Here is a 24159-nt window from a genome sequence, read left to right as displayed (position 1 = left end):
ATTAAGGGTGTACCCTGCCTACTGCCTGTAGTTAGCTGGGATAGGCTCCAGCACCTCGGTGACCCTCGTGAGGATAAGCGGCATGGAAAATGAATGAATGAATGTTCCGACATACCCCTTTTACAAACATATCCCGGTAAATTCCCGTGTAAGGTGATGCGGGATTTACATTGCTTTCACGCATGTAGAGATATCCCGGGAATGACGTAGGTTGGACACTTTCACAGAATTGTCCCGTGTTGCCCACTGGCCCTTTCTGTGCGGGGAGGGCTGCTGGCGATTTTATAACCCAGACATTACGTCATTTTTGGTAGGCATCGGCTGTCACAATGTTGGTCAAATCGTGTTTTGTTACAGAGTGTTGTGTGTTGTGGCAGCGTTCCCGACGTCGTAACTGCAGCCAATTCAAGCTCATCAAGACTGTATTTAAGCTCATGCGATCCAAGAGAAGGATGCCGTGATATTAACTTGCTGGGCGCCATTCGACACCTCTGCCGCCCTTGTTTTGAAATCCCCTACGTTTTGCTGGTATTTGAGTGTATTTGTTTTGTTGTCTTATCAGCTCTCTGCCTACCGCTTAGGTTAGTATTATTGATCCCCGTCAACCTACTGTCATGGACTCATTGTGTTATTCCCCCTTTTCCGCGATCGCATGTATTTTTGTATTTAACCCTTTAACACCTAAGCCTATTTTGGCCGAATTTGCATGCCTTTGATGTTGCCTTTATATTTCAAAGAAAAAAGTGTTCACAATGGCCAAGTTGGGTCCCCCTTTTAAGGATACCTTGAACTTCATGTCCAAACTGTTGTTTTCTTCACTGACCAACTTTAATCCACATTTTGGACCCAAAAAGACAAAAATAATCAAAATTTGTAATGTTGAAGTCCCACTGACAACCAAACATGCTCGACCAACTGTTTTGAAGCTTGATAATATTTATTTAACTTGCTAGGATAAACATTCAATAGAAAAAAAATAAGATTGAATAGTTTTATGTTTGACAGTTCAACACAAACAGCAGCTATGGTCATAGGCGTTTTTGGCCTTCACACATACTATGGTCAAAACATGTTATATACAGTGCAAAATAGTGAGAAAAAAATTATGTATATTATCCAACACAAAAATTGTTTGGAGGATATCTCTTTGTGAAGTTAGGTATTGTACCCATCACCTTATCAAAGGTATATATGTACTGTGCATGCAATCAAGCTTCTCGAACACACATCTATATAAAAATTGAAACGATTCATAGTCAAGAAAAAATAATAACATTGAAAAACAAGTGTTTTCAAAAATATTGACAAGTAGTTCAGTTCAATTCAATTTTTTTAGGCATGCGACCCAATAAAGTTTTTTTTTTTTTTTCAACTCAATTAAGTTTGTTTTTGAACATGTCACTAAACTGCGTCACATATAACGTCACACAGCCTACTCATCCGCCGTTTGCGCGCTGCTGTCACTTCTACTCGCTGAGATGCCGACTGATCCAAGGAAAACAATGACAAATACAGCTCATCCTATTCCTTCACTTAATGAAATAATGCATTAGCTTGCGCTAAATTTAGTTTTCGATTCATTCTGCACGTTTCAAAGTCCCTCGCTCAATCCAACCGGCCGTTGCTTGCTACGCGTGTCTCCTTTCCCTTAATTGGCCCATTGCTCGTCAATTTATTAAAAATGTTCACATTAGGTTCGTCCTTCTTGACATCACAACGGCTCTTGGGTTATGTAGTCTTATGTGCTGCTTTCGGTTTTGAAAAAAAGGACAAGAAATGATGGAAATATGGAGATTGACACATGGTCCATGCAGCGTTTTAATGAATATTTATGAGTGCAATAAAACTATAAAACTCAAATGACATTATCTCCCCTTTTACTTGGTCGATTGACTTCAAATAAAAACTGGTGTGGACATCAAATTCCGTACTTTCAAACGAGAGCAACCAGGGTCACGTGGGTGACGTAATTACAGCGTTACGAGGCTTCAAAGATGGTATGCGTAAACGTGTCGCATCCGACACGTTCGATGTTAAAGGGTTAATAAACCCTTGAACGCATCCCGCAGTTGTTTTTTGATTTGCCTCTGTTGTTTTCTGCTTTGAAGTATACAACCTTGTTTCCGCAGTTGCGGACCCTAACATCGGCAACAAAATAAACCACACATTTTTAAAGATTCCAAAGTTGATAATTGCGATGTTTGTTTACCGCTTTTCGTCTTTCTGCGAAGAAAGAGGAAGTTACGATCAGCCCACCATGATATTTACGTAATCAGCCACCGTGCTGTGACCCAGGAATTTAAGGCTTGCGCCTCTACAGGGAAAGTCCTGGACATTATACTAAGACGCAATCAATGAAATGTCCGCTTAATCTTTGCTTACACATACAAGGACTGCCCGTTTAAATCCCGGGATTTTAACAGTGTTTAGGCGTATGTGAAAGTGGCTATACTCAAACAAGAAAGAGTGTGTTACATTAATTTTTGAAAACTTCATTTCTGCAGGACTACATGCAAAATGTTCATGGGAAGGAGATCGACTTGCTACGAACAACAGTCAAAGTTCCTGGAAAGCGACCCCCAAGGGCAGTGGCAACGACCGTCCCTCCCACAGCCAGCCCCAAGACCAACGGGATGACCAAGGACCGTAGTGGCCTGCAACTGGGCATTGGGAATACAGGTACGGTGTTATTTTTTTCTGTTATACTTGGCACAGATTGTCTCAATTTGATGAAATCTGAATGTCCTAAAAGTGTTATTAAAGTCTTACATTCCTCCTCCTTTGAATGTCTTTTTCCCTGTATAATGACTCTGTCATTATTGTACTCATTCTATGTCCCGGGTTTGTGATTCATCTTGAATTGCACGCATCCCGGCAGGTTAATTATGTGCTCTCCACATGTTCCACACATGCAAATTAGCTGCCTTGTACATAGTTAGCATGGCACAATGAGACCTTAACGAGCGGCCAGGAGATGTGCGTTAATACTCCTTCATCAGCGATCCATTTAAAGAAGATGGTAGTGTAGCAAAGCAAGGGGAAAAAAACTTGTTTTTGTTTTGACGTGGCCTCGACCTATGTCCCAGTTATGTGTCTGCAGGGGTGAGGAGCTCAATGTTTTTCAAAGCTTTATGGCAGAGGTTCATGTTTTAAAAATAAAGCTCCCAGTGAGAGGGAAGCTAGTATGTTAAAACAGTGATTGGACAAAGGGGCCACATTTAAGGGTAATTAACAATAATTAGCTCTCCCCTCCTGTTCAGGGAGGGGGCACACGCTCGAGCCAAGTAGCTGCGAAGCGTGTTCCAGAGCCAAAAAGCAGAGGACTCTCGGCGCTGTCCTGGCAGGTCGCTGGCACTGCCATACGGTACAATTAGTCAAAATGCAGAGAAGATGAAAGAGTTTGCAGTGCAGAGGACGTGGCGTCAGGGTCGTTCCCACTTTGGAACAGGACAGGCAAGATTCGGGGCGGAGGGGGAGGGTAAAACAGCACATACTGGTTCCTCTGGCTTCCTCAAAGGTAGATTCCCAATGTTATCAGTTGATGTGCGCGTCGTGGAACAATGTGAGAGAGATTCGCCTTAATCTCCACTTAGCGAGAGAAAGGTTACAAATCACATCAGGTCTCTCTCCGAGTGGAGGACCCTCTTCTGATTATGCGATCAGGGTTTTGATTTCATTAGACATGCAATTGATGATGGGAACAAAGGGGTAATTTCTCATTCAGGGTGACTAAATCACAAGCCTTGTTTTTGCCTTTAGTAATTCATGCATCCCTCGCATCTAAAGACCTTTATAATCACCGCCAGGAGAGGGATAGCGGCGATGAGGCAAAAGAGGGGCGGGGTGAGCCAGACGGGAAGATGAAGAGCTAAGACCGCTTTGCCAGGCAGTCACATTTCATTCCTCAGCCTGCTGCTGAGCAGAACCTTTTTAGATATGATCCTCCCGGTTAGTACGCTTCCACTGACAGAGCCGCACGGTCCTGGTATTAATAGGCCTAGTGACTTCCAGAGGTGAGCAGTGCATGTACTTGCTGTCTCCTCTTTCAAAATGAAACATGTTCTCACACAATCTAGTCCAGAATTGTACAAAAGCACTTTTACGATTAAGCACTTGCTCACACTGCAATATACTTTGATGAATGATTTTGGCAGATAGCAGATCCAATATCAGATATTGTACATCCCTAACTACCGTATTTTTCGGACTTAAAGTCACATTTTTTTTCATAGTTTGGCTGGGGGTGCGACTTATATTCTGGAGCGACTTATGTTTGAAATTGTTAACACATTATTATATCATTTCACATGTTATTTTGGTGTTTTGGAGTGACACTGATTGTTTGGTAAACTTGTTAGCATGTTCTTCATGCTATAGCTATCTAAATAAATCTTAATAGCTATGTTACGTTAACAAACCGGCCACGTTCGCATTTCGTTGTTCATGCATCATGTAAGATTATCATACTGTACACTTATTCAGCATGTTGTACTCTATTATATTTTTATTTTAAATTGCCTTTCAAGATGACACATCTGTTCTATGTGTTGGATTTTATCAAGTAAATTGCCCCCAAAAATGCGACTTATACTATGAGTGTGACTTATAGTCCGAAAAATACGGTTCCTGCTCAAAGAAAATCATGTGTATCTTTTTTGTTGCCGTGTCGTCAGGTTTCACATTTTTTTTCATTTTAAAAACACCTTGGGTACTCACATAAGCCGACACACATGCTCTGGACGAGTAATACTGCAAGTAGTAGGAAGAAAAGGGTGACCTACGGCTGTAAAGCGATTTCTATGAGGTCCGACATTAAAATCAAATCCCTACTAGAAATTGCTTCGATGTTATACGTGACTTAATGGGTTTTGGTTTTTAACTTGACAGGCGTCTTTCCAAGGTCATTGCTAGACTTGCTACCTAAACTCTCCTTACACCCCAAAACTTGTAGGGCAAAACTAGGGCCAAAACTTTTTGAAATTATAGATACAAAATATTGTAATTAATTCGAGTGTTACATGGTGAGGAAAAAAAGTTTGGATTTCGTGAAATGCCTAGTCCACCCTAACCCTGACAACACGGGAAACGGGGCCGATCCGTAGGGGGCCTATTTTCAAAAAACTTAAAATTGTTTTCAAAACCAAAGCGCTACCGGCATAAAACCAAAACATGCACCTACCTTAGCCATATATGAGTCTCCATGAGCAGCGGCATCAAAAAATTCTAAGTCGTTCCCTTATAAAATCCCTATTCATTATTTTTTATATAAGTATAGCAAAACTTAAATTGGCTATAAAATTCTCAGATTTTACACTAGATTAGGGGTCCCCAAACTTTTTCCTGTGAGGGCCACATAACTTTTTCCTTCTCTGATGAGGGGCCGGGATCAGTTTGTAACAGAAAAAGTGACAATTGCAGGAGTGCCTAAATGTAAAAATGTATAGTTTTTTTAGAAAGCCACAATCAAATAACCCTTTCTGGATTCTTCATGGAACAAAAGTAAATAATATAATATAATATAATATAATATAATATAATATAATATAATATAATATAATATAATATAATATAATATAATATAATATAATATAATATAATATAATATAATATAATATAACACTATTAATTAACTAGATAATAACCAAATAACCCTCTCTGGGTTCTTCACCGAAAAAGCCAGGAAATAAATAACAAAAAAAAAAAAAAAAAAAAATTGTTCAGGGGAACAAATGTGAAGGCCGGCCGTATCCGGCCCGCGGGCCGTACTTTGGCGACCCCTGCACTAGATGCACAAAAATCACCAAATGCAGATATATTCACCTATATTTTCAGGATCGACAACAATATTTAACATATCATATAGGTTTTTGACCAAAATGGCAATTTTTTTTTTTTTTTTTTACTGCAAGTTTTCAACAGCTAGTAAATCACTCAATTTAACATCAGAAACGTAATACTTGAGGAAAACATGCAGAATCAATTATAAATCATATATAAATACATTATTAATCAATTCTATATACAATCACAACTTATTATAGAATAGAATAGCCCTTTATTGTCATTATACAGTTATACAATGAAATTGTGGAGCATCCCTTTACAGTGCAGGATAAGTTAAAATCTCAAAATTGACGCGCAAGTATGAAATCTAAATAAATACAAATATAAAATGCTTATGAGATAGTCCTATAATTCAGGCAGTGCAAATAATTGATGTGGTCTTTCAACAATCACATAGCCTCTTCCTATGCCTTGGTTTTCTGGTCAGCTTCCTCGACTTGTACAAGTCCCTGTTCCTTGACGTCTCCTTTCTGCCCGCCTCGACTCTGCTCCATTTCCTGTCCTGCCGGTCGGCCACTCCAAGGCCTTGTTCTTCCTCGCTTGTGAAGTCACATCCTTGGAGAAGTTCGCATCAGAACAGTTGAAGAGGGACCGCCAGAAACTCCAGCAGGTGCTCTTGTGCTTCTTGCACATCAGGGAGTCAAACATCAACAGTCCAAAGGACGCCATGTGGGCCATGGGGAGAGATGGCCGCCTTCACCTGTTTGGAAATACAGTACTTGTCATTTTATATAATTTATGTATAATTGTCTACATTAATCAAAAAAAAAAATCTTCACTTTCTTCGTTATTGTATGAAATCGTATTTCTTCCAAACCAACCTAAATGTAATTGCATTTTAACGATAACGGGTTTTGTATGAAATTGCATCTCCTGTATGTAGATTCAAAATCCTCATGGACATGTTTGTTTCCTTTAGTTGACAAATGATTGTACATAATTTTCTTTAAAAAAAAAAAAAAATACAGTATATAGAATAGTTCTTGGGATGTTTCATTACCATAGATCCAATATTGCGCTTTGGACAACAATATCATAATTACTAGTATTACAAAGTCTGCCCTTAATTTTTTTCGATTGATTCAAGGGCTCTATAATATGATATGAATATGATTGGGGTTTTTTTTAATACAGTTTTGCTGCTGAAAATGTTCATTCTTAAATGCAAAACATGAAATGTCGATCGATGTTTTGCATTTTGAGCTATTTTGATTAGCTCATGCTTAACAAATTAATATATCGATCAAGATCAATGTATCGTTACACCCCTATTTATTACATTACTTATTTAACTCGGCATTCATGGTAACAGGTGAAATTGTTTCCATGTAAACCTGATGAAACAAACACCACAATAAAAATGATAATTGTGGTGTAGCTATTCTTTGTAGATACATGTGACAGTAGATTACTTTGTAATATGAAGAGGTCAGAATGGTAGGACATAGCGGGACGTCAACGTGTTGGTCGGAATAATGATGATGATCATCGCCTTGTATTACATGCAGGCAGATGATGTGCTGCCCGGCCCTGCATTAGCATGAAGGCGTCATTATGCCAATACTTGTACATAATGGCAACAACTCCACCGAGGGGTCGGGCCTCGTCACGGCTCATCAGCTTGCTGACGGGCTTGGTCTAAAGAGAGACGAGACGCTTCCCGCTTAATCCATCGCTTCTACTTACCACCCCACCTCCCTCACCAAGAGAGGGAAGGGAATTTGTATAGTTTTTTTCCCCTTTATGTAGAGCTATTTTCCTACTAACATGTTTTTGGTTCATTGATTCATTTTGCATATGTGCATTGAAATGGTTGGTAATTAAGTTAATAAAGAGATACAACGCTCTGTTCATTGGATTTTGGGGGATGAAACTCCTGAATTATTAATTTTTTGTTTTGTTTTGTTTTGGTTTTTTTGTGTGGTCTGATTGACCATTAATTAAAAATAATAATAATTAATGAAAAAAAAACACTAATTGTGTGTGTTTTAAATTACCAAAAGTATTGAAAAGTACAAATTCTGTAGGCCTAATTTTTGCTTTTCTGACAAAAAAAAAGGTACTATGGTAATAGCATTAAGCAGTCAATATTATTCTTAGTTAATTTTCATACAAAACTATTATCATGCTGAATCTGAGTATAAATGGTTGGTTATGTAGACTGTGATTGCTTTACGACAAGGGCTGAATGATATAGCTTGATAGTACCAATATCTTGATCTGAGCGTAGTAGTGATAATAATTAAGGCTGCAACGAACAATTATTTTTTTATAAACAAGTCATCGGACAATTAAATTAAACGATTAATCGGATGAATATCACTTTTTTCAATTACCTTCACAATTTACGTTGAAGTTGTTTTAGGCATGTTGTAAGGAACAATGAAGACAAAATGTTTGACTGTTTCCTTCAAAAATAATATTTTATTGCAGCTTCCTGACTTAACTAGTGTACAACAACAACAAGTAACAACTGTACTGTTTTAAGTTCATCAAACTTTATTTTAATTACGTATTTAATAAAGGTCGAGAATAAATCATAAAAAGAATTTTTCACTACACAAATCAGGCAAAAGTCCTGTTTATTAAAATAGAAAAGTGCTGCTGATTGACATTTTTCTTTCTTGTGGGCAAAGCGCTGATATAAATTGTGTCAATGACCCCTTTATTTTCCTTAAACAAACTAAACACAATTGAATAAAGAGGAGACAGACTGTAACGAATGTTTTCTTTATCAAACAATTGTTCATAAATACCATCCAAATCCAATTTCAAAGCACACTCTTGTATGACAATTTACAGTTTGAATGGGAGTTTGTATTAACAAGAGACTTTAAACTGTTTTATGAATAGGTTTATGTTTGTGGTTTCTTTATAAAAAGAAATGAGATAACTTTACTTTTTTGTAATAATAACTCAATTGCTAATATGCCTCTCCAAAACACAATACAAACGGACACTTAAAACACTGATTAGCATTATTGCTAATTATCTTAGCACTCCATGCTAAGTAGTAACGCCTCATCAACAAAGAATACAAACAATACAACTGGCTTCATTTACTCACCTCTGACGGAAGCACACTGGATCAAATAACACACAAGACAATATAACACTTGATGCTTCGTAATATTATTGATTCGGCAGCCCAACCTGAGTGTAGCAGGGAACTCTCTGTCTTGCTTTAATCACTGGAGTGTGCGCACCCTCATGTTACACATAAACAAGGACCCAAACGGGACTGCTCATAGCTTCTGGCAAAATTGATTATTATATTCGTTGGCAACTAATTTATTGATCGATTTTAGTCGATTTGTTGTTGCGGCCTTATTAAGAAGCTAGTTTAGATTGTAATGCGTCCGAAAATTGATAGAAATTGTTTTTCAAAGTAAAATCTGATTTTTGTTCATGTCCTTCTTTGACTTAACAAAAATATAATGAAATCTGATAATATTTACAACTGAGAAGTTGTATATATATGTTATAATTTCAAGAATTTAGACGGGTTTAAGGTGACAGTCCTAAACGATTAATTGGTTATCAAATTAGAATAATTTGCTCATCGATTATTTATCGATTAATCGATTAACTGTTACACCTTTAATAATAATTTTCCAATATCAGTGATACATTTTTCCAGTTCTGCCTAAAAAGTCCATGCTTGAACATCAACCAAAAGTTAGCCGTTTTTCTTTGAAGCTGCGTTTTAGGATTTAGAAACTAATCAAGAGCTGTATGTTGCACATCCACCAATATAAAGCTTGTGAAGTCTCCACAAATATTTTTATGCTGTTCATCCTTCCTGTTTCTAAAATAATATTAAAATCTTTGACAGTTTCATGAACAAGATGAAATGCAAGTGTGCTCTGGTTGAAGAGTGTTATGTGTATAGTTTTTACAATTGCGTTTGCAAGTTAAATCGCTCAGCAAACGGCCTTCTTATGCAAGTGCCTGCCCTCTTAGTTTTTCCCTCAAGCCTACTAATACTGTTAGCGCAGAGGAGCCGAGCAAGCAAGTACAATAATTTCACCTTGACCAGTTACTGTCCTTGCCACTTTTTTCCTCCCACGGCCTTCAATTTCCATTTTGCTCAGCTTGATAACCGGCAAAGGTTGGTCTCCTTGCCTGGTTCTCGAGCAACTTTTTTTTTTTTTTTTTTTTCAATTTCCTTTGCGTTGCCTCCAGACGTAAGTATCAATAAGGAATATTAGCATTTTGGAACCAGGAAATCTTTGCAAATGCTTGCGTCTTAACTGAAATATTCTTCTATGCGTGCACTTGCGCACAGAATCTTGAATATTTTATACAGGTAGTTCCCAGGTTACGAATGAGTTCCGTTCCTACGCTGGCGACGTAACCTGAATTTCCACATAAATCTGAATCAACCCTTTAAGTACCCCTAAATACCCCCTAAATCTCAAAATAACTATGCAAAAAGATGATTTATGCGTCATTGTACCTTCCTCGCTAAGACGTTGGAGCTAAGTCTTAGATAGACAGTGAGCTAAGCTGTGATCGTCCCCCACTTTCTCTCGCTCTCTCCTGCGCGACTTCATGGAAGCAAATGTGCTCTTCTTTGTGTGTGCACGTGCGCTTTTCTTTGTGTAGGAAAATACGTTCTTCTTCGTGTGTATATGTGCTCTTACACGTGTAAGAAAATACTACCTGCTTTATGGTTCCTGCACCAAAATAAAAGCTTGCATCACAAAAAAAAAATCAACATTCTAATCAATTACACATAGCGCCAAAGGGCAGAAGAGTCATGTTAATACAGTGGTACCGCTACTTACGATATCAATTGGTTCTGGAAGTAATCTCGTAAACCGAAAATTTGTGAATAGACACGCTTTTTACATGTAAATGCCCTAATCCGTTTCGAGCACTACTGACATGCCACATTGAATTTTATAGTTGGGGTAAAACTGGAATAAAGTAACAGCCGAACACATTTGAATCATTCCATATACCTATCCCAACCGTTAATACCTGTAATAAAGACGATAACAGAACAGAAGGCAAAGAAAGCAATATATCTTAACTTTCGAGTAGGGATGTCCTGATCCAGGTTTTTACACTTCCGATCCGACACCGACATTGTTTTGCACTTCCGATCCGATACCGATACTGCCCGATACCATCCTATCTGAGCATGTGTTAAAGTTTAAAGTTATTTAGCCTCCTTAGTTGTCAGACTCATGTTGAAAAGAGTTTTAGTACTCTTGATAACAACTAGCCAGCTGAATTAGGTGAGTTTGAATAACACACAATGGTTGGTAACAAGAAACTGACCTGTTTATTCAATGACAAACACAAAACATTATAAATAACAAACAGAAATGGCATAGTCAGTCAGTAAAACGAGCAAATAATATTGTAAACTGTCTTAAAAAAGCAAAACACACAAGCAACCTCAGTGGAAAATCCCACAACCCCCCACCCCCAAGCTATTAGATGCTTTTAATGTTTCGTGCATTAGTTACAATAATTGTATAAAAAGCCTCTCAGGTTTAAATAAACGACTATTTAAGTATCAAGTTAACATTTTAAAACAGTAAATAAAATACTCACGTCCCAATCCTGTATCAGCAGCTTTAAACTACATTCAATTCATTTAATTTTGCGAATCAACTGTTAAAGTTGTTAAAATTGCTCCCCTTATTCCATAATTTCCCTTCTGTCTACTTTCGACATGTGAAAGTTTTAAAACTGTTTTGAAGATAGATTCAAGTCAAGAGTTTGCCGATTTAGGAGTATTTTAGATAAAAAGTTAATTAGGTTCGCTTGGAAGGTTCACAACAGCCTACTAGGGAAGTCTCCTGCTTTAAGATGGCGGCCGTTTAGTTTTCCATACTTCAATGTTGCTAACGCCGTCGAGTCTGTCATCTTGCATCTATTTCTATATACATATGATATCTATTATCTACAGTAAAACGATGTTGACGTAGTTTGTAGCGGCTGTCAGCAGCAGTCAGGTATTCATGTGTTTTTTATCCAGCGGCATGAGTTGAGCTAAAGCCGTGAGTTGAGCATTGGCATTACCCGCGTCTATGACAAGAATGACAAGACAGACTGCGAATTAGAGCGCATGTGTGATACTTGAACAGGCTCAGTGGACAAAGGCAGTCTGAATGGTTGCGCCAAAAAAACAGATATGACAAAAAATCGAAATTGTGCATTAGGACCAGCGTTATGAACCTAGCCTTAGTTAGCTTGCTCATTATGAAGTAGGTTAATTTGTTGATAAATAGTAATAAAGATTCATGAAAGACACACACACAAAAGACTATATGGACATAATACTTACAGTACACGTATCAGCTCTTGCTGTGTAAAATAATCTTCTTAAGGGATGTCACTTTTTACATACCTAGTCTGTGTGGTCCAGGGTAAATTTATTCCTGACTGCCAAAGTTGATAAGAATGAAAGATTCCCATTGGATTCCATAGAAAATGCATGTGGGTCATTTTTGACCCACTGGTGGAAGCTTAGGGTGGTAATACAAAAATGACAATTTCTTCAAATGTATAAAAAGTTCATCAAAAATTTGAATGGCATTATATCAAAAACATGTTTTTTGAGCAATACCCAGAATATGAATTGATAACAATTTTTCATTCCAAAGATATCTCAAGAAAACAACCTCACCGGGTCATTTTTGACCCACTTATGCATCTAAGGGTTAATAAAATAAACTAATAAATAAATAAATAAATACAATTATATAAAGACTTTAAGAGTGTACAGTATATATTGGATTTCGCTTGTTACGTGGAAATAGTTTTTCAGAATATTACAATTTAGTGAGAAGCACCTGTAACTGAATCTATTCTACCCCGCTGATGCCTTCACCGACTTTCTGACCGTTGATTAAAAGTTGTTCATTTGCGTCCACATTGCTGCATGACGTTTGAAGGCGCGCTCCTAGCTCGAACTGTTTGCTCTTTTGAATGCCACAAGCTGATTATTATTTCTCCACTGTAATTACATTATCGCCCCCTTTATGCAGGAGTGGTCTGTGGGGACTAATGGGTACAGCCATGTATAATTCATTTATCATTAGCATCCAATTTGATAATTAGATGTGATTGTTGAATTTTAATAGCGAATGACGCTCTTTTGTCGTTATCTGTTTTTCATCAGTCAAACTTTTTTCAAAGCAGCAATATGTCATAATTTTACCTTTATTAAACAGCTTATACAGCTTTTCCATTATGGATAGTCTTTTTAGTTAGTGAAACATTATTCATGGAGTGCAGTAGCTTAGTGTAGTAAGTGAAACAGTATATTATGTATAAATCTATGTATGTATGTATATACAGTATATATATGTATATACTGTAGATAGATAGACAGATAGATAGATAGATATTTACTATATCCATACATATATACTGTTCGGGGCTGTCGTTGAGAAACGCAAAGTTTCAGCTCCATCCAAAGATGGATTGATGTCTGGGGACTGGCTAGGCCACTCCAGAACCTTGATATGCTTTTTACGCAGCCACTCCTTGGTCAGCTTGGCTGTGTGCTTCGGATCATTGTCAAGCCAGCCAGGACTCATTTACAAGTCTCTGACTGAGGGAAGGAGGTTGTGGCTCAAAATCTGATGATACGTTTCACCATTCATCCTCTGCTTTATACTGTACATTTTAGTCATCCTGTCCCCTTTGCTGAAAAGCAGCCCCAAAGCATGAGGTTTCCACCCCCATACTTCACAGTGGGGATGGTGTTCTTGGGATTGTACTCATCCTTCTTTTTCCTCCACACACGGCGAGTAAAGTTTGCACCAAAGAGTTCTACTTTGGTCTCATCTGACCACATGACTTTTTCCTTTGACCCATCTGTATTATTCAGATGGTCCCTGGCAAACTTCAGACGGGCCTTCACATGTACTGGCTTCAACAGGGGAACCTTCTGAGCAATCCATGATTTTAAAGCATTGTACTGTAGTGTTCTCTCAAAAGCATCCAGCTCTCTTCAGGTCATTGAACAGCTCCTGCCGTGTAGTTCTAGGCTGAGCCTTCACTTTTCTCATCATGAGTGATGGCCCACGAGAAGAGATTTTACATGGAGCCCCAGTCCGAGGTAGATTAGTTTAGCCTTTTCCATTTTCTAACAATTGCTGCAACTTGATTTATTCTCACCAAGCTGCTTTCCAATTGCCCCATAGCGTTTTCCAGCTTTGTGGAGCTCAACAATTTTTTTCTCTGGTGTCTTTCGAAAGCTCTCTGGTCTTGCCCATGGTAGCAGTTGGATTATGACTGACTGTGGGGTACACAGTTGACAATAATGAGCTCAAACGGGTGGTGGGTGGGTGGTTACTCATTGGTTAAAGGTGAACTTTTTTTAAGGTAGACTGACAACTCCTTTAGTGTAATAATTATTGCTGATTCTTAGTGTACAAATACTTCTGAAACTCAGTAAAGTACAAATAAATGATTTTAAAAATCATATAATCATAATGTGATTTCTGGATTTTTTTTTAGATTGTGTCTCTATGAGTGGAAATGCATCTTTGGATGAAATTTCAGACCTCTACCTATTTTCTAAGTGGGTGAACTTGCAAAATCACAAGGGTTGCAAATATTTTTGCTCCTCACTGTATATAGTTGCCATGGCGATATATTATTTGTTGGATCAACCAAGACAACCTTTGTCTCATATTTGTACTAGCATAAATATTAATTTTGTTGTGTGAAAATTGTTAAATATCATATACTGCCATTCAATAGTGGGACTTTAACAAATTAAGTGAATAATCACTGCCTGCCCCTTTAGTTAAAATGTATTGGACGTCTCTCGCAGTCAGTAGTATTGAAACATGATCGTTCACCTGCCATTTCACCTTTTGGACATTTATGCACCAACCTTAGCTCAAATTCACCTAGGAACATTATTGTTGTCTCACATCTTCATTATTATCCCTTGTTACGCATATGCCTTATTATTACTATAACTTAGTCTTCATACAGGACTACATTTCTATTCATGAAAAGTTTCCCATTTGTGCTTCCTAGTGCCACTCTTCTTCCTCCTTGTCCTCCTCTTCTTCTGCTCTGATTCTGCACTGATTTCCGCATACTAATTTTCCTCTTCTCTCCTCAGCGTGATTCCCTCGCTCTCACTCTCGCTCCCACTCTTACTGCGATGGCACTCCCTCCCCCTCTGGGACCCTGAGATTAATATTCTTGGGCCCAACAAGATAATTACCGATACTAATTAGACATGATTATGTGAATTTGATACACTTATTACTCGGGATAATGAGTAGGACATATTATCCTAACAAGCGCCTGTGCCGTTTAGTTTACTGAGCGAACCACACGCACACTATAGATGTGCTCATGTTGTCGCTCCAGTCACAAACTAATGCGATTAATTATTGAATAAAAGTCATTTCGTATACGTGTAACAAAAATAATATATATATTTATATATATTTACTTATTCACTACCGTTGCCGGTGATATTTGCATAGCCACGTATCCTGTTGTAAATTCATACCAGTTAAATTATACACTTTGAGGATCTGCCATGAAAGAGCGGGAATGAGGGCTTGTTCACCGTTGCTTGCAGCTTTAATTATATTTATTACTATTAATAAATGGCAAAGAAGTGTGAGTTTATGATATTCTGGATGTGCCCGCGAGCAGGAGGAAGCCCCACATGGTGCCGCTGAGCCCATGAATTAGTAAAGCGATGCGAGGCGTCCGCGGTTTGCCTGATTGGAGGTTAGGAGGAGTGCGCCTGCTGACGCCAGCGCAGAGAGATGGATGTGGCAGTCAGAGGGATGAGGCGAGATAATTAGCCTTCAGAGTGTATCTTGTTAATTAAGGCCTAATTAGAGGAGCCTTGTGTGTGCGTGCAAGTGTGTGTGTGCTCCTCCAACAAAAAAAAAAAAAAAAAAATGGAACTTTTGACTGGTTTCTCTCTGTTACAAGTCTGCCAACTGATAAATATTCTTGTCTTTGTGTCCTGGGCAGGCGCTCCACACTCCAACAGCAGCACTTCCTTGCAGACGGGCACGTCCTTGTTCGGCAGCAAGGACGGAATGCACCAGCGCTCCTTCTCCGTGTCCAGTGCCGACCAGTGGAATGATGCCATCAACACCAGCACAACCAGCGCTGCCCGTAAGAAATGCTTACATGTTAAAGGGAACCACAGATAGAAAGAGTAGGAGTTCTTAAAAGACAAACGTTATTATGAGTTAAAATAATTTGATATTAGAACCCCTCTTGATGTTTTCGTTTTTATCCAATTTGTAAAATTAGTATAACTAGTAGGTCGCCATTGTTGTTGACGTCACAGGGCGGTGATGTCACTGGGTTACGCTGCCGGGGTTCCAGAGTATGACTCTAGCGACATAAACATGTCATGTGTTCAGTCCTTTCAATTTCAACCCGAGACGAACATTAATGAGCATGAGTAGGAAGAAATAAATGGTGTTCTGCCAAAATGTGCTACACCGGCGAAACGTTCTACAAGAGGCGAATTTGACACCCAAAGTACTACCGTGCGCTTCCAGCTTGTTTTGTTTAGATGCATACAGGCAGAATATACTAAAGATGCCTGAAGAAAATACTTAAACATAGTGATATCAAATAAGGATGGTTTAAATACACTACGTGACTAATGTGGTCAACAGATCAACAAGCTGCTTCAAAGCTAAGTATGAGAGGGAAGCACACGCAAAAAGTATTTTGAGGTAAGAAAAGGTCATAAAAGACTCAATAAAACCACAAATAGTAAGTACTCGCCGCTTTTAACCGATGTGCGCATGTGTTGGACATCTCGCCGCATAGAAGGAATTGCAGTACACGGGTAGTGTTTGTCTAGTGACAGTGACAAACTACGTGATCACCCCGAGCGTCCATTGGGTGCATAAACCATGGCACCCTCCTTAGGTCAAAACATGTACTAAATATTATATAATTTTTTTTAAAGCAATGGCAATATTTTATGTGTTTCTAATAACATATTTTAGTAAAAGAGAACAATTGTGGCTTATTAGAGCCTAAAAGTCTTTAAGTCCGAGGTTCCCTTTGAGATAATATTTGATCAGATAAGCGGCACCATACCATTATACAATTGGTGTTCTTGGTTGGAATATCAGCGCGGGTCTTCCTGTGTTGACTTGTGATAGTGTGGGTTTTCTATGGGTGCTCCAGCTTTCTTCCACATTTCAAAAACATGCATTAGGTCAAGTAGAGGCTCTAAACTGTCCATGTTGTGATGGTAAACTCTTGTTTTCCTGTGTGTGGGCTTGCAGCCAAACTAGGGTGTCCACCATTCACTCAAAGTCTGCCAGGGTTGGCTTCAGCTCAACACTTGAGACAATGAGAAAAAGCTCCAAAGAAAATGACACAAAAGTTAAATGAAATAAGATAAATTTACAAATGTTCATCCAGTCATATCATATAAAATATTTACCGGTAGGTTGAATTAGATATGTTAAAATAAAGGTTAAGTTATACCTTTATGAAGGTAGACATCAAGTAATGTACACGGTATGGTTAGTTTAGATAAAACATGCCATTTTATCTTGCAACGTTATCAAGAAAATCAGTGGGTGCATGTTGAATTTATTTTTAAAAGATTATCATCAGTCTAATGTTATTTTTAAATAAAGTATAATAAGGTTAAAATAATTCAGGAAGGCATTTGTTTGGGTTAGGTTGTAATAAAATAAAATGATTCGGTTTGACTTTATATTAAATAGGAAAACAACATTCAACATGAGCTAATTTAGGACTGAGGTTACCATCAAACAAGTATGTCAAATTAAAACCAAATACAGTTACAGTGGGGCAAATAAGTATTTAGTCAACCACTAATTGTGCAAGTTTCCCCACTTGAAAATATTTGAGAGGCCTGTAATTGTCAACATGGGTAAACCTCAACCATAAGAGACAGAATGTGGACAAAAAAAACCTGAAAATCACATTGATTTTTAAAGAATTTATTTGCAAATCATGGTGGAAAATAAGTATTTGGTCAATACCAAAAGTTAATCTCAATACTTTGTTTTGTAGCCTTTGTTGGCAATAACGGAGGCCAAACGTTTTCTGTAACTCTTCACAAGCTTTTCACACACTGTTGATGGTATTTTGGCCCATTCCTCCGTGCAGATCTCCTCTAGAGCAGTGATGTTTTGGTGCTGTCGTTGGGCAACACGGACTTTCAACTCCCTCCACAAATTTTCTATGGGGTTGAGATCTGGAGACTGGCTAGGCCACTCCAGGACCTTGAAATGCTTCTTACGAAGCCACTCCTTTGTTGCCCTGGCTGTGTGTTTGGGATCATTGTCATGCTGAAAGAGCCATGTCTCATCTTCAATGCCCTTGCTGATGGAAGGAGATTTTCACTCAAAATCTCTAGATATATGGCCCCATTCATTCTTTCCTTTACACAGATCAGTCGTCCTGGTCCCTTTGCAGAAAAACAGCCCCTAAGCATGATGTTTCCACCTCATGCTTCACAGTGGGTATGGTGTTCTTTGGATGCAATTCAGTATTCTTTCTCCTCCAAACACGAGAACCTGTGTTTCTACCAAAAAGTTCTATTTTGGTTTCATCTGACCCTAACACATTCTCCCAGTCCTCTTCTGGATCATCCAAATGCTCTCTAGCGAACCGCAGACGGGCCTGGACGTGTACTTTCTTCAGCAGGGAATACACGTCTGGCAGAGCAGGATTTGAGTCCCTGGCGGTGCATTGTGTTACTGATAGTAGCCTTTGTTACTGTGGTCCCAGCTCTCTGTAGGTCATTCACTAGGTCCCCCCGTGTGGTTCTAGGATTCTTGCTCACCGTTCTTGTTATCATTTTGACGACACGGGGTGAGATCTTGCATGGAGCCCCAGATCGAAGGAGATTATCAGTGGTCTTGTACGTGTATGTCTTCCATTTTCTAATAATTGCTCCCACAGTTGATTTCTTTACACCAAGCGTTTTACCTATTGCAGATTCAGTCTTCCCAGCCTAGTGCAGGTCTACAATTTTGTCTCTGGTGTACTTCGACAGCTCTTCGGTCTTGGCCATAGTGGAGTTTGGAGTGTGACTGACTGAGGTTGTTGACAGGTGTCTTTTATACTGATAATGAGTTAAAACAGGTGCCATTAATACAGGTAACGAGTGGAGCCTCGTTAGAAGAAGTTAGACCTCTTTGACAGCCAGAAATCTTACTTGTTTATAGGTGACCAAATACTTATTTTCAACTCTAATTTGGAAATAAATTCTTTAAAAATCAAACAATGTGATTTTCTGTTTTTTTTCCACATTCTGTCTCTCATGGTTGAGGTTCACCCATGTTGACAATTACAGGCCTCTCTAATCTTTTCAAGTATGAGAACTTGCACAATTGGTGGTTGACTAAATACTTATTTGCCCCATTGTAAGTTAGGTTTAAATCGAGTGCAAAGGAAAAAGTGTTGTAAAAATTATGTTCAACTGGGTTTAGTATGTTGTAGTAATGACTAAATATATTGTTCACATGGCAACACACATAAATGAAATAAGGTTACTTGAGGAGAAAAAGTCTGTAATGGTTTTCATTCATTCATCGAGTGCTATACTAATGAGAATTTAGGCCACTTAAGCCGCGTTACGAGTGTTCCGAGGCTCGTTTAGCTGATGAGCTGATCAGGCCCGCGATCATCTGCGTGACCTTTTGAGCGCGTGCAGAGCCGAGCGACACCGAAGGTTAACTTTTTGCCACCTTCGCCGTTGCATCAGTACCAACGACTCAAGTCAAATAATAAATTCAGGATGCGTGTCTTTGCCTTCCATCATAGCACCTCCCATCAATGCCCCCCCCTTGCTGCTCTCTTCTCTTGCGAGGAGGAAAATGAATGTTTTTCGGAGGGACCATTCATCACCAGTTATTTCCCTCTCTTTGTGCTTGGCAGTAAAAAAGCACTTAAATGCACATCAACAGAATAACAGTCATTTCCATGCATGTTTGCACTCTGGTAGTTCTCATTAGCGTGGCGGCGGCGCTGGCGACTCTCTCCACCCCTACCCCCACTTCACTAGAGTCCTCCCCTCCCTTGCCATCCTCTCCCAAGGGGCCGCGGCAGTTTAAAGAGCGCACTTTGCAAGCGCCGCAGGAGGCCAGCCACGAGGACCTCATCGTTGTGACGCACAAATTTCAAAGATCATTTGCAGGCGCCTCACGATCACTTCTGCTCTGACGTCACACCTATCTCACAACTGCAGCACACCTTCCGCACAGTGACTTAAACTCAAAGACAAAAGTGTTTTTTGTGTGAATTTGACTTGTTTATCACAACATATGCCCAATGAATGTCATGCATTTGTAATACTGGGGATGGCCTGAGGACTTTGGGAATCACCAAATGGGGCCTCAACATCTCGTGTGTCCTCATGAAATGTGTATCCTCGTGGAAATTGAATGAATTTAGGATTTGCCAACCTATACCAAGTGTTGTTTTTGGCGGCCCATTAAACTTTTGACTTCTTCTTATTCTTATGGATAAAAAATCCTTATTAGTCTTAGTCATATTTTAGTGAATTCAAAATGGCTTTGTGTTCATTTAGTTTTAGTTTTAGAAATCTCATGCAAATTTCATCTAGTTTTAGTCAACAGTTACTCAAAATACTTTCGTCTGTAACGCACACAGGTGGGTAGAGTAGCCAAAAAATTTACTTAATAGTAGCACTACTTCAAAATAATACTACTCAAGCAAAAGTAGAAGTAATCAATAAAAAAAAAAAAACTTTTAGTATTTGGTGAAAAGAATACTCAATATGTAAGATTGTGAGTAACTGTTTACAGTGTCTGATATTTATTTTCTCAGCACAACATTTTCCATATGAACTGTTATTATTATACTGCACTACAACCTATTTCATGACCATATTAGGTCAAACAATACTAAAAAAAAAAAACATTGGATTCCAACTAGAAAAATCTACAGAAATTAATCATCACCCGTCCAAAGATTATGAGTGCCCTCGAGTAGAGAAAACATATTTTCTACCACAAAATTAAAACAATTATATCTTCGGTTTTCCGTGGACACGCCTTGCCAAGTAAAAACTGGAAGAAAAGTCGAAATCAGCGCTTTCCACTAATGTTGATGGCAGCGCTGTATGTGAACATAGCCTTCATAACCTATTGACATGACACGGGGCCGATTCATAGGGGGCCTATTTTCAAAAACTGCAAATTCAAATATTTTCAAAACCAAAGCTGCTACCAACCTAAAACCAAAACAGGCTTACCAACTACCTTAGCCATATATGAGTCTCCATGAACAGCGGCATCAAAAAATTCAAAGTCGTTCCCTTATAAAATCCCAATTAATTATTTTCTATCTAAGTATAACACAACTTAAAATTGCTACAAAAGTCTCAGATTTTGCTCTAGATGAACAAAGATCACCAAATGCAGAGATAATTACCTATATTAAGATCAATAGCAATATTTAACATATTGTATGTTTTTGACCAAAATAGCAACTTAATTTTTTTTTATTTACTGCACGTTTTCAACAGCTAATAAATCAATCAATTTAAAATCAGAAACTTAATACTTGAGGAAAACATGCAGAATCAACTATAAATAATATGTAAATAGATTATTAATAAATTCTATATACAATCACAACTTATTATAGAATAGAATAGCCCTATATAATCATTATACACTATATACTATTCGCGAATGAGGCTAGCGGTCGCCTGGCGTAAGCAGAGCTTTTCTAGCGAAAATTCTTGTGAATAGATGCTTAAATCCCCGAATTCTTCAGAGATATGGTCGTAAACAGTCTCGATTCTTGGTTAAATGCAAAGAAACCGTTCAATTAGCGTTTATTTTACGTATATTGTCGAATTACAATGCTATTCTGTTAGCGAATGAGGCTAGCTGCTGCCTGGCGTGAATAGAGCTTTTCTGGCAAAAATTCTCATGAATAAATGCTTCAATCCCTGTATTCTTTTTAGATATGGACTTAAACTGTCTCGATTCTTTGTTAAAAGAGCAAAAAACTGGGCAGTTACGCATCTATTTAACTTATATATGTCGAAGAATGACCGTAGCGGTTCCCATTCTCCCATTGATTTTTTTCACAAAGCTTCAAAATGCATGCATGATACAAAAATTAAAATATTTACCTTGAATCCTTGAACAAATCACTCCTGAGACAATCTTTCCTGTTTGTATGCTGTACAGCTTTCGTAGTTCTTCCAAAAATCCAAGCTTAAATCTGGCTTGGAAAGAGCGTGTGCCGTCTTCGGCTGACTATTCCTAGATGAAGCTCGGCGGCTCGGCCCCCTCTGATAAGGCGTGATGCGAAGAATGACGAAGTGTCACGTCAATAATAATGAATTCTATGATGTGAAATAGTTAATTTTTTACGGTGATTCAAAGACGCCTTGTGCTTGAACATGCCGCCGTGATCATAGGACTTCTTACTGCAAGATTGTGTATTTATAGCCAATTGACTGTGTTGTTACGTCTGAATAGTATAATAGAGTTATGTGATTACTGTTGCGACGTCTCATTGGTGAAACTGGTAGAGCCAGTGTGGTAAAAGTCGAATCTAGTATGTAAAATTAAAGAGGAAAAATGTAGCGACTCTAGTGTAGCGAGTGAGTAAGAGTTTCTTCTTCACAAATCTACTCGAGTAAAGGTAGTATGGCGTGATAAAACTACTCTTATACCCCTTTCCCACTGGCCAAAAAACCCATGTCAACCCACTAACAATCGGCTTTTGGTGGCAGTGGGAAAGGTGTAGCCACCCGCCTCGACCCGTGTCGATCAACCCGCCAAGCGACCCGCGTTAAAATCACCTCTACTCTGATCGTCATGCAGTGTGAAAGCAAAACCCCGGGTCAACAATCAACACCGTAATCTACGTGGTGACGTAGGCGCTTACGTGACGCGTCATAACAACGTGCCAGTCGCCTCCCATTTAACACGCCCCACAACCGTAGTTACGTCGATGCTAACAACAAAGCTAGTCGAAGAAGAAGATTTCACGTCGCCTACGTTGCCTCAGCACAAGCAGAGTGTTGATCCTTTGCCACATTTCGACCATTTTGAGGGCAGTAAAAAGCATGAAAACAGAGAACACAAACGGAAAGGAGGCTTCCATGTTGCTCTGCATTGTTTACTTCCTTGAACTGAATGAATTCGGTCGCACTTGTCGACGTTGATCTTAGCGTGGTGACGTCACGTAACCTTACGCACGGCTGAGGAGGGGTGAAGGGTTGGACGGGTGAAAAAAAAAAAAGACACGCCTTTTTTTTTGTCAATGGGAAAGGTGTTAAATGCCAATTGTTAGTGGGTTGCATCGGCTTGGAAAAAACGGGCGTTGACCCACTAGTTTCAGTGGGAAAAGGGCATTAGAAGTAAATTTTTCTCGAAAAGTTACTCAAGTAAATGTAACAGAGTAAATCTAACGCATTACTACACATCTGTGCTAGCGCAGCATATCTCACGAGTGACATGACCTAAACACTGCTGCGATGCAAGCTGACGTACTCCACGTACAAAATAAAAATGTCATGCATTGTAAACATATGACTGAAACGATGTCACACTTTCGTCTCGTTGTCGTCTTGTCAGACGAAAACTGCCTCGTTATGTTCTAGTCTCTCAAGCCACATTTATAGCTCGTCACGTCATTGTCATGAAAAATTTGTAAAAACTATTTCCGTTTTTGTCATTGTTGACAAAAACAACACTGCCTATACTCTAAAACTCACCAAGTAGCGACCCTCGTAAATTTATTAAAAAGGAAATAGACCCTGAATAGCAACTGAATTGGGTGGACGTTGTAAAATCACACATGAAAATGTGTCAAATATCTATGATTAAAGTTGATCAGGAACGTTGCCATTTGGGCAAATTGCGGGGCTTGTGCTTTGACGAACTCCCTGTAATTTGCTGCTAAGTATAATTAAATAAAATCGATCGAATCCTCTTAAGGGCTCCTTCAGACTTTGAAAACAATTAAATATAGTTGTTATCCAATGAAAAGTTCTGAGAATCGTACTTTGGTCGCTGAAGGTGACATCGTTTTTATTAAAGCAAAAGCATTGAGGTAAGCAAATTGTGAAGCGTATATGGTTCAATGCTGCGGCGGGACAATCTGAGATACTCGCATTTGATTGGCTAAAATGTCTAACATTGGCTATTTCGCCTACGCCTTACCTTGGAAATATTGGTTTTTATTTACATTTTTATCCACTTATTACACATTGGAAAAATTAAATTCTGTGTTTTTCGATTCATGAAACAAGGTTTTTGTTCCTGCCGTGAATTTTCTCTGCCTGTTGTTTGAAGAAGA

At 38.6% G+C, this 24159-nt stretch overlaps 1 protein-coding gene across 2 annotated transcripts in view; it reads left to right on the top strand.

Moving 5' to 3' along the window:
• The window catches only part of agap3 (ArfGAP with GTPase domain, ankyrin repeat and PH domain 3), a 346315-nt gene that overhangs the window by 247222 nt on the left and 74934 nt on the right, over positions 1 to 24159 (top strand). For both annotated transcript variants that reach the window (XM_057856980.1, XM_057856979.1), the window contains exons 11-12: positions 2505 to 2679; positions 15829 to 15975. In XM_057856980.1, coding sequence (XP_057712963.1) covers positions 2505 to 2679; positions 15829 to 15975 — 322 coding nt within the window. The remainder of the gene's footprint in view (positions 1 to 2504; positions 2680 to 15828; positions 15976 to 24159) is intronic.

The sequence above is a fragment of the Corythoichthys intestinalis genome, chromosome 14, assembly GCF_030265065.1.
Source record: "Corythoichthys intestinalis isolate RoL2023-P3 chromosome 14, ASM3026506v1, whole genome shotgun sequence".
NCBI classification, from domain to species: Eukaryota; Metazoa; Chordata; class Actinopteri; order Syngnathiformes; family Syngnathidae; genus Corythoichthys; species Corythoichthys intestinalis.
Note: the sequence above shows the minus strand (reverse complement) of the source record. Positions and strands in the feature narration are given on the sequence as shown.